Consider the following 12,332-nt stretch of genomic DNA (forward strand, 5'->3'; position numbering starts at 1 on the left):
TGTTCATTACTGCAACTTGACAGTTCAGTAGATACCATTGTTTCACTTGAAATTCAATATTTCAATTTTCGAATTTCACTACTATAATGAAGAACCAATTTTTATGAATAAACAATTTTTTTAGTCCATGTTGTATTTTCGGTTTTCACCATAGTAGTTGATAGATTGTTTCTTAGTTATTACAGTAAAGTTTGAAAATTGAAATATTGAATTTCAAGTAAAACCGTTAGTATCTAAATTTTTATGTCACAAAAATTAGGAAAAATGATGAGGTAGAAAATTAATAATTAACGGAAAATAGTTTTCAAAGACAATTAGCGAAAATTGAGTTTTGCTGAATTGGCCTAATATTTCAGAACATAATTAATTCTCTTGCTACAAGGGGAACTTTTTTTTATAGCAAAACTCAATTTTTGCTAATTATCTTTAAAAACTCATTAATTTTATACCTTATCGTTTTTTGTAATTTTTGGATATTTCCATTACTGCGACATGACAGTTAAGTATGTACAATTGGGTTTACTTGAAATTCACTATTTCAAATTTCGCTCCAATAACAAAAAGGCACCTTGATTGATTTGATGACCTGTTTAAAGTTGCCTTTGGAAAATATTCATCAATAAAGTTTTAAACTGTTGTTTAAAGATACAAACTTATGCTGATTCTCAAATTTTGAACCAATTTTAACACTCCCTGACAGGAGATTAACATTTTTTTGGTGCAAGTTCAATGTTAAACCTAAAAAAAAAAAAAAAAAAAAATACAGAAAAATGTTTATGATGTACAGAAGAAAAATGTCATTTTCCAAAAATTACATAAATTGAGCAAGTAGTTTTTTTACTAAGAAAATCAAATTTCATGACGAAGCAAGACATTGTGTTTTGATTTGCCATTTTCTTTTTAGAATTAGATTGAACTCTGAAGTTGCAGCCATTTTTTTTTTTTTTTTTTTTTTTTTTTAAACCTTTTTTTATGTCCATAACTCCAAACAATTTGTCAAACTCTATTTTTTGCAATGTTTAAATTGCTGTATGTTTTTACTCGCTTTGAAGTATTTTAGGATCTGATATCTTTCGGTTATTAAGGGTTCCTCAAGTGTACATTAAGCTTAAGAATCACTCTCTTATTGAAGGTTGTTTAGAGCATTTTCAAATTAGAAGTCAAATGTTGACTTCGAAATTTGGATTAGATTTTTATTGAAACAAATTTGATTTGAAAGATTTACAAAATTTATCCTGACAATATTTGAGAAAAGTGGACAAGTTTTGTTTTTAAGAATAAATGTATTGCATCTTTTTATTTTTATTTTTTTCATTGTGCAAATGAATATTTATACAATAAATATATAATTCAATATTTGACAAAATATAATTATTAGATTTAAATTCAAAGTTCGATTTTATAGTTAAAAAGTTCATGAAAACCATTACTTTTTGTCATTCTAAACAGTCTTTTTCAACTGCAAAAATGTTTAAAAAACCTTTTTGTATATAGATCAGAAACACTAGGAAGTTTTTTTTTTTTTTTTTTTTTTTTTTTTTACAAAGGCATCACCACATTATCAAGGCCCAGAGGCCACTCAAGGATAAGGGTTAAAGAGTGTACAGTAGAAATTGGTCAATATAGTAATCATTAGTAATGAAAATTTGGTAAATTTAATAACTTATATGGAACGGCTCATCAAGAACTTATTTACTTTAGACTTGAACACAACCATATTGTAGTCAGCCGGAAAGCAGGAAAACGGAAGACAATTCCACAGGCGTGCAGTTCTAAGAAAGAAGCTTTGTTCATGGAATTTAGGTTTAGGCACAGATAAAGAGTGGAGGAAATTATTGATAGTGTTTACAGCTAGACGAGTGTTTCTTGTGAAAGTTTGGCGAGGGGGGACCATAGATTGAAGCTCAGTTGAACACTTTCCATGAAAATAACGATACATCAGAGACAAACTCGCAACATCTCTTCTGTGAGATAGAGGTTGCAAGGAGGAGAAAAGGACATCTCCTACGAGGCTACGAAGTCTATTTTGAACTCTATCAAGGCAGGACAAGTCCTTTCTAGCAGCTCCTGCCCAGATGTGGCAACAGTATTCCATCCTTGGACGTACCTGGCTCTTATATAGGTAGAGAATAGCATCAGCAGTGAGATATCTACTGGATCGATAGAAAGATCCCACCATTTTTCCAGCGGCCTTGGCAACAGATTTGATATACGTGTTCCATTTAAGATCAGGAGTAATGGTCAAGCCCAGAAGCTTGTCAAAACTTGAGGCCTCCTGAAGACGAGAGCCATTCATTTCAATTGATGACAAATGTGGATTAGAATGTTGATGATGTAAAGAGAGAAGCTTGGTTTTAGATGCATTAAAAGTAACCAGCCACTTCTTTCCCCATTGTACTACGTGCTCAAGATCAGAGTTTAATTGGATTTCCTTATCAAAATAAAAAAAATAAAATAAAATGTTAAGTAATAACAAAAAAGGTTCTTGCATCCCAATATTAAAAAAAGAAAAATAATGGAAAATCTGTATGATGTGTGTACCGGTGACCAAACAAAAATATATTCCAAAAATCATGTAAATTGTCAAGTAGTTTTATTTTTATAAAGAAAATGATTTTTAAGTGATTAATGGGAATTCGTAGACATAACAAAAAATCTCCCAAGTTTGAATTATTGTTTCGTTATCTCCCTTGTTTCTTGAGATTATTTTCATGATTATACGAGACAATCGCTCTTCTCTTATTCATAAAATTTGACTTTCTTGATTAAAAATTAAACTAATTGATCAAGTTTACATGATTTTTTGGAAAATGATATTTTCATTTCATCACGAGTACATACATCATGCAGGTTTTTCTTTATTTTCGTTGTCTGGAATTTCCCTTATATTAAAAACAAGAACAAAACAAAATTAAAAGTCAAACAACCTGTGTTCTGCTTTTTATTGAATTTTTTTTTCTTAAGTTGATAAAATGAAAATTTAATTCAGTTTAGTAAAAACTAAAAGAGCAATGCACGACATGTCATTTTTATGATTATGCTTAAATTTTCACTTAGTGTGGATAATATTTCAACTAGTTTTATATTAATCTCTTATTAAAAGGTATGAACTCATAGCATGCATGCATCAAACATTCTTCTGCTTTTCTGGATCAATTCTGAAGATGACAAAAATCTAACGCATTTAATTTTTTAAACAATTAAGAATCAAACGGGAACCAACTGCGACATGAACCTTGAAAATAAAATAAACAGCTTAAATGGGGACCCTATTGTAGCAAATCGTCACAAATATATTTGTATTGCATGTACTATTGTGCATGTTACTTCCTGGCCTAAAATACACCAAATATTATTATTAAGTTTCTGAATTTTGAGATGAGGATTGGTTATTCATATTATTGGGATGCTTCAGACTACTGTTCTCATCTTGAGTGTTATTTTCATGTTTTGGTCGATGTAACCTTCAACCTACTTCAGGTGTATCTTGTCAAACTCTGGAAATCTTTCTGTCAAACTTTGGAATCTGCATGGAATTGCGAACGGAACCTTTTATTTAAATCCCAGGCATAGCATACTTTTGTTCCATCAGCCATAATTGGATAGACGTCCTAAGTAATTAGCAATTGTATTTTCAGTCACCCAGGCTGAAGATTGAACCTTCAGCCTATAAAAAGATTCCATTCAAAATTCCATGCAGATTCCCATATTTGACAGAAAGATTCCGGATCCGTAGTTCAACAAAATACGCCTGAAGAAGGTCGGAGATTACAAATAATCAAAACAAAAAAAAAGAACACAAAAAATCTAACGTAAAGCAAACGAACGTTGAAAACAGAAAAACGAACACGTGAAAAATGGCTTAAATGAGCCTGTTTCGATATTAAAATTTAAAAAATCGGTGGATACCCGGGTGTCGCTAAGAATAAGCGAAGTAAAAAAAAAAAAAAAAAAAAAAAAACAGGAAAACGAACGTTACGTGAAAAATGGCTTAAATAATACAGGGTTCAATATTTAAATTTAAAACATCGAAAAAAAAAAACATCTCACACCACGATTCGAACCCAAAACGTTTAGATAATGAACAAACGCGTTAACCAACTGCGCTAAAGCGACGGAGATGAAGTTTACCCGGTTTTTCAACTATTTAAAGTAAATCAGGTCACGACGTCATGACGTCATCTGACGCATGCGTAGTATCGGGCATCGTTACGAGAAACCCGTTTTTGTTGACACCCCTTCCCCCCCCCCTGTGGAAAATTGTCGATTTCGGGGTGAAAAAGTTAACGTTTTTGGCCAATTTTTCGATATTTTTCAAGCGAAGGATGGGGCTTCGATATGATACCAAGTTTGTGAATTTTTGTTGCGTGTGTCGAAAGTTTTTAGCAGACACACAAACATACACACATACATACATACATTTTCGCTTTTCTATATATAGATGTGAACCACCAAATCAACTTCTGAAATTTTTGATGTATAAAAACTAGTAACATAGGCTATGTTATTGGGTAGGATCATTTCTATGAGCAATGAAAAAGTATCGACAAAGTCTTTGGTCAGGTTTTTTAGCCTAACTCTGTTGTGCAGACTTTTTTCTTTTATTGTATTCTATTTTTATTTTTTATTAAATAATCCGTTTTTGTGTTTGTTTGTTTGTTTTTTTTATTAAGTGATTTGCTTATTTGTTTTTGTTTACCTTGTTCATAATTTTTTTTTTTTTTTTTCCACACTTTCAACAGAAATATTGATTTTGGAGAGTTGCTGACACCAGAAATTCGTGCTGTCCATCCATATACAACGTACGATCTCATTGCAAATATTGTGCATGATGGCGATTCTTCTGGTGCAGACAAAGGCACTTACCGTGTACATACGCTGCACAAGGTAAGCACTTGTTCTACAAACAAGGTCGCTTTTTTGCTAATCTACCAACCAGCATATCAACATAAAATGTATTATTTCTTGGAAGTTCAGTCTTTCTTCCTTATATATATTTGTTGTATAGAATTCACTTTAGGCGGATTGAACTAGCTTTCTCCAAAGGAGAAAGTGTTAAGGAAATATTCCCTTCACAGGTGATCCTCAGTTGCTTGTAATATATATATATATATATATGTACGTATTGATAGTAAACAATTCTAATACCACAAGTATATTTATATAACATTCGTATTATTTTATTGGTTATATGGTATGTCTTACATGTTTCATTGAATGATCAAACACCTCATCAGAGACCCATATAAATCCATGAGAAAAATAGTTTTTTGGGGGTTTTTTTTTTTACATGGGCATCACCACTTATCAAGGCCTTGAGGTCACTCGAGGATAAGGGTTAAAGAGTATACAGTAGAAATTGGAAAATATAGTAATCGTTAGTAATGGAAATTTGGTGAATTTGTTAACTTATATAGAATAGCTCATAGTTTGTTTTTTGGTCTCCTGATTTATCGGAGGGGGACCTATTTTTTCAGTGGCGTTCGTGCATCTGTTATTCTGAACGATTCGCAGATAACTGTCCATTAGTTGTTCCTGAAATCTTGCCACACATTGTATTTCATTAATTAGATGTGCACAGTAAAAAAATTTTTTTGCAAAATTCCCATTGCGTCCCCAGGGGCTCAAAAGAGGTCCAAAATGGACAAAAATGACACATTTTGCCCCATAACTTTTGATCCATCCATTAGATTTTTCTAAAACTTAGCCAAAATGTGGAGCCCATTGTTCTTAATATAAATCCAGTATGAGTGACCCTGGCAAAAATTGTTTTCTGTCCCCGGGGACTTTTAGTGCTAAAAACGGCCCCTATTTGTGGCTCTTTTTTCATATTTCTCAACAAAAACTTGATATGTCTGACTATATAGTGGTTTTTCACGGAGGTCAACTCAAATATACATGTGTTAAGGCCTGAAATTGCACCGTTATCCATTTTCACTGGGATTCAGTGTTCCCAGGAGCTGAAAAGGGGTCACAAATGCCCCAAAATTGCAAAAAATGACACTTTTTACCCCATAACTTTTGCCCCATCCATTAGATTTTGCTGAAACTTGGCGAAAATGTGAAGGCAATGTTGGCCCTTCACACTTCTCACATTCATTATTTCTTCACCATTTTTTTTGTGGCGTCATCTCACATGCAGCACCAGAGGGGGACCACGCACGTGTGGCTTGTTTTTATTATTTTTCATAATAGCATAGTATTTTAATTAAGTTTTATACAAAGATTTTTTATATATATATATATATATATATATATATATATATATATATATATACACACACACATATACACACACTAACAAAAGCATGCTAAATTTCAATGATAATTGCTTAATTCATTCTTTTAAAATCCAAAATATTCATATAATTTAGTTAGTTTCATACATATACAGTCAACGATATATATGTATCCTAAACTTTTCATACATTCAACTTGTTGGAAGTCTAAGAATTGAGTCCGGGGGGGGGGGGGGAGAAAAAACAAATACAGACATTGATTTTATATATATATATATATATATATATATATATATATATAAAAATTATCATTATTCCTTTTTGAAGCATTGTTGAAATTTGAAATATTAAAAATACAACAATTACAAGTCATACAATGCGAGTATTTATTTTATTTTGCCTCCTCCCTCCCCCACCATTAGGAAAATAATTAATAACTTGTATTCAACTCGTTGTATACAATTGTTTACAATAAGTATCGTAAGATGTACTGAATCTTAAATTTCTTCTGCACAGGGCTCAGGTAAATGGTTTGAGTTACAAGATTTGCATGTGGCTGATATTCTACCACAAATGATTACTCTATCGGAAAGTTATATTCAGGTAAGTTTTACTTTCAAGGAAACTTTTCTTTCCTTTTAATCAAAGATGAAACAATATGTATGTGTGTGTTTTGTTTTGGACTTGTTTGGTTCAGTTCTGCTTGAAATGTATTGTGTTTTATCTTCTAAACTTAAAAATAAGTTTACACTGTACTCTGATATATATATGCCACCCAATTATTGTTGTAATTTTTGTGGACCGGTATTGAAATCTGCAAGCGGCTTGACACAATACTTAAAGGTACATAATATAGTCCCTCTACAAAAACCAGTTAATACTGGCAAGTTCCCTTGTCACGTCTGAATGATTATGCAGGAGTGTAGCTGGGTGGAAGAGCCATCTACGTGCACAATGGATGCCCAATATCAACCTGAAGAGATGGCAAGCTTCTATTAAGAAGTAGCAATCAATCTTAAACAAAGAAAATTATCAAGATAGGAAAAGCTCAACACAGTTAAGAGGAGCAATTAAAACAAAATTAATTAGAGATGAGTAATTAAAGTTACATATATCTTCTATTATAATATCAGATCTATAAGGGAAAAGAACCTCTTTAGGCCATGGCATTTCGAAGCTAAATGCTTCACATCAGAAGAGGAGAAAATATATAGATAAAAGCAGGATTTTAGATTGAAAATGAAGGGAATATATATCTATATATATATATATATTAAAGGAGATATGGAAAATAAAAATCTTAGATAATAGGTAGAGGGAAAGAATTAAGCACACACACACACACACATGTATAGTCATCCACATACAGTACTATTTTGCTGTTTCACAGCTCATCAGTGCAGCTAGACAGGCAAGTACCTCAAGCCAGGATTGAAACCCGACAGCCTGTACGACAGTCAAGTCTCTTAACCATTATGCTAATCAGTGGCTGCTGTGCGAGTCGTGAATTAACAATGTTTTGACATCATCCAAAATACCTAAGCTCGATTTGTTTACAGAAAGAGCATCGCTTTATACGCTAGTGGTAATTCGTGTATCACTTCTCAATATGCTCAACTCAAGATGAGGAGCATTATAGGATGGTAAAGGAATATATATATATAGTGATGGGGCGATTCCTATATTTTTCTCCGATTCCCATACAATTACCGATTCCGTATTAAATTCCCGATTCCGATACAATTACCTATTCCGATTCCGATTCTTTATAGATCTCTTAATATTTAACAATAGAGTTGTTATTTCCCACGATTTATGTAAAAAAACATGTTAAATATTCAGATGTTTTCCTAAACGTCAAAATACCCTTTTGGAGGATTATCTATCGATTTTAGCTTTACTGGTAATTTAAAATCAATAAATATTCATATGTTTTATCATCATTACCAGCAATGGAAGATTTTACTTTAAACAAAATCAAATTTAAAAAAAAAAAAGACAAAGGAATCGTTTTGGCATCAGAAAATAGGCATAATTTTTTTCTGATTCCGATTAATCGTCCCAACACTAATATATATATATATGTATATATATATATGAGAGAGAGAAAGAAATATAAGGTGGGATACAAATACAAGAAAATAGGGATCACTAAGACATAATGGGATCATTAAAGAAGAATAGATAATAAAAGAAGGGAAAAAAGTAAAAAAAGCTTTATATATATACACACACACGCATGCGCGCACACACAAATACACACACACATTAGCAGGCCGTCTGGTGTTGCTCGGTAATAAAATACTCAAATATTACAATTCCTACAGAAACTGAGAAACCTGTGCATGCGAATATTGTTTTTTTCTAAACAGTTCACTTTTTTTTGTAAGTAAAAAAAGAATAGTTTGGTTGAGATCAGAACCTAAAGACGACAAGTCAAGTATGATAACCATTAGGCCAGTTTGACACAATCTTTAAAAAGTGTTTTTAAACTTGTTTTTAACATAATGACTCTGTCATGTGAACCATTCACGCATGCTCATTCGTGAAACAGCAAACAGATAAAAATCCGACGATCCCCATGTACCAATTTTTCAATTTTAACCCCCTTAGCAGTCCGCTTTTCCGGATAAAAACTGATTAAAGAGTTTTCCACATGTCTAAATATGTTATATACCAAATTTCAAGTCTAGATCAAAAATCTGTTGAGTATATAGATTGAGCAGTGTCCTCACACACATTCTCACTTTTATAGACATATAGATTATATGAATATTCTAATTTAAAAAACATTGTTATGTTGAGTTAGCATTTATAACTTTTGATTCATTGTATGATTTAAAATAAATTCTGCCTCGAAACAGCTGTAAACAATCATAATTCCTTGTATCTTGATGTATGATCTTTATTTGGAACTTGATTTGTAAAATGTTTGGAATTGCCAAAAAAATTTCTCCTATACATTTCAACAAAAAAAAAATGATAGTATACAAGTTGTTACTGTAATATAAAGATAGTGCTCAATATACAAGTGTACAGAGCTTTTTATCAAATAAGATACATATTAAAAGATCATAGTTTAATCAGAAATAATCAGCTGGCTATCTGTACATTAACATGTGCGCAAAGAGTATAAATTATTGTGGTTCCAACGAGAGAAAGATGTATACTTGAGAATGAAAGGCCACAAATGTTTCAAATTATTTTATTTATTTTCCATATTAATTGCAACGTGTGTCTATATGCTAATGAAGACAAAAAATACTTAGTTTTCATCACTTCATAAGCAGAGAAACCCGACATTGTCTGGGATTGAATGAAGATCAACGAATGTTCTATTATCCCAAACTTTTTATTGTCATCGAAATCGATCAAATCACCCATTTTTGAATCAAATCGATTGATTGTCTGCTCTAATTACGGATTTTCCACTCACAGTGTACCGGAAGGAATCTGCACATGCTTCCCCGCAGTGACTTAGTCCACAATACATTTGGAGTTTACATTGAACTGTAGAAAATCTGTTAATTTTATAAAATTATCAGTAAATAATGGCTTCGCTTGAAGTTTAAAATGCAAAAGTCAAGTATCATAGTTCAATTGTGCTCTCAACAAAAACACTTCTGTCTTATCCAAGAACCAACTGTTGATTTTATGAAATTATTTTTACATAATCACTTGAATTAGTTAAACACCACAAAAGTCAAGTATTGTGGTTCGGTTGTGCTCTAAAAAGAAATATTCATTTTGAAGGCGCTCCTGTCTAATAAAAGAATCTACAGTTGATTTTATAGGCTGGGCCTTTCTGTTTGTGCAGTGATAAAACTTAAATACACTTGTCATGTTAGGTTGTATAAAAGTGTTAACTTTGGTCAAAATCAGACTTTTTTCTTTAATCAGATTTTTTCGATTATCGATTTGCGATACTTATCAGATGCATTCCGATACAAAACCTATGTAAGAACACTTCCAAACGCTGCAAGTACCTTTGTGTTAAATTTTTTTTTAAAATCAGCCCACTGTTTCAGAGTTGACAGGGAACTCACAGACACGCACACAAAGTTCCTTTTATATAATGGTAGAAATATATTTCTTAGTGTCTTATTTTCTCTGTGGTGAGTGTGTATGTGTTTATATTTTTCTGTGTATATTTATTTCACTTTGTGAGTGTGTGTATTTGTGCTTTTTTTTTCAAAGTGTGTTTACAGATGTATCTTTTAATGTGATTTTGTGTTTTGCTTATCTTGTTTGGTATGTGTGTGTGTATGTGTTCATGTGTAGGTGAATGTATGTGTGTTAGTATGTGTATGTGTGGTTTTACTAATGTGTCTCTATGTACTTATTCTCTGGTTTTGTGTTACATTATTCTCAACTCTTGTTATTTAATTCCAAAACACAATACTAAAATTATTTAAAGCGTGTTTTTTTTTTATTTATTTATTTTTTTTTTTATTATTTTAGATATATGAAGTCCGTAAAGATATCCGCAATCCTTTTTACGCACCTCCAAGTGAAAATAATGTCAAAGAGAAACAAAAAAAGAGTTAACAGCAAAAGTCTTGCAGATGGCACCACAATCTGCAGGAAAGAAATTCATTCATCAATTTTTACTGATTTCGTCTCTATTTTAATAAAAAAAAATTCCTTACATTCATTTTTCTATAAACCTGATTGTTTTCGTTTCTTACTTGTAAAAGTTTCATTTTTATGTCTTTGAATTTGTTAATTCTTTGTCTAAATGTTTTGATTGAGGAGTTATCAGTATTCATATTGTTTTTCTTCCAATTATTTTCAGTTCTATCGTTATTGTAGAAAAGCCCGACAGGCATTATAGAAAAAAAACAATAAGTACTTTTTTTTTTTTTTTTTTTTTTTTTTTTGTCAATTTCAACAATAAGCAACGTTATCTACCTAATTGTCATGTCACAATTAGTTAAGTATTTCTGGAATGTTACATAAAACATATTTCCATGATTCAACTGAAAAATGATTTCAATCTGTTTGTTTTTTCATTGTCACGTGTGAATAAACACAATGAAAATAACTCCTAGTTTGAATTGGCCTAGGTTTTTTGCAGTTATCAAAAATGAATTACCTCCCCTGCTAATATGCATGCTCTCCAGTTATTATGTAAGGTAAAATTGCTGATGTCTTCAAAAACTATTTTCTTTAATAATTAATTTTCTACCTCATTATTTTTTTTTAATTTTTGGATATGTTCATTACTTTGACATGACAATTCAGTAGATACCATTGTTTCACTTGAAATTCAATTTTCGAATTTTTCTAGAATAATGAAGAAATTTATTTTCTGTATCAACAAGATATTTATATTCATACCACATTTCAGTCCTTATGTTGTATATTGGAAAGAGGAGTCTGCAGAGGTCATAGGAGTAAAGTTTGACAGATTTATGAAAGTAGAAGTTAGAAAACCTGCAATCCACGTGATGTCATCAATAAACTTGTGAGATTTTAGTCAGTCAGATATGATGGAAGCTAGTTTAAGGTAGGTGTGTTTTTAAATGTATTTTTTTTATTTTTTCATTTTCTTCCTTTGAAGATTGTAATGCTGGGTATAGGGCAGCCAAACCAGCTGCCAACATTGCCCTGCTTTTTATTGAAACTAACAGAGAGCTCTTTTTTAGTATCCTCATTGTTTCCTTAAGTGCAATTCTCTGGATCTCTTTTGCACTTGGTTCACCAGGGATATTAGTTAGATAAGATTTCAAGTTCTTCTTCATAAGTCCTGTGGCACCTATAATGACTGGTATGATTGATATATTCCTAAGATTCCAGTTTCTTTTCATATCATACATGAGACCTTGATATTTGGTCTGTTTCTCCCTTTCAGCTCTGTTCAGACCTCCATCATTAGGAACACTCACTTCAACCAAGGTTGCAACTCTCTCTGACTTATTCCATATAACTATGTCAGGTTTGACAGCAGTATTTTCACAATAGGTGGCTGTAGGGATTGCATGGTCGTAATGTATGATATATAAGTCATTTCCAACTGTTTTTTTCAGGTTGATTTGTGCTGAAATAATACCATTATTATTTAGAAATCTATTCTTAATATGGGCTGGGGCG

General features: G+C 31.6%; 1 protein-coding gene across 1 annotated transcript in view; it reads left to right on the forward strand.

Moving 5' to 3' along the window:
- The window catches only part of LOC145293217 (ubiquitin carboxyl-terminal hydrolase 39-like), a 57,641-nt gene extending 46,736 nt beyond the window's left edge, over nt 1–10,905 (forward strand). Inside the window, exons 12-14 of the mRNA XM_080139758.1 lie at nt 4,743–4,887; nt 6,756–6,842; nt 10,701–10,905. Of these exons, the coding sequence (XP_079995884.1) occupies nt 4,743–4,887; nt 6,756–6,842; nt 10,701–10,787 (319 nt within the window). The 3' untranslated portion in view covers nt 10,788–10,905. The remainder of the gene's footprint in view (nt 1–4,742; nt 4,888–6,755; nt 6,843–10,700) is intronic.
- Nucleotides 10,906–12,332: the final 1,427 nt, after the last annotated feature.

Source organism: Euprymna scolopes, chromosome 14, assembly GCF_053919585.1.
Source record: "Euprymna scolopes isolate OS-2025 chromosome 14, ASM5391958v1, whole genome shotgun sequence".
NCBI lineage: Eukaryota > Metazoa > Mollusca > Cephalopoda > Sepiida > Sepiolidae > Euprymna > Euprymna scolopes.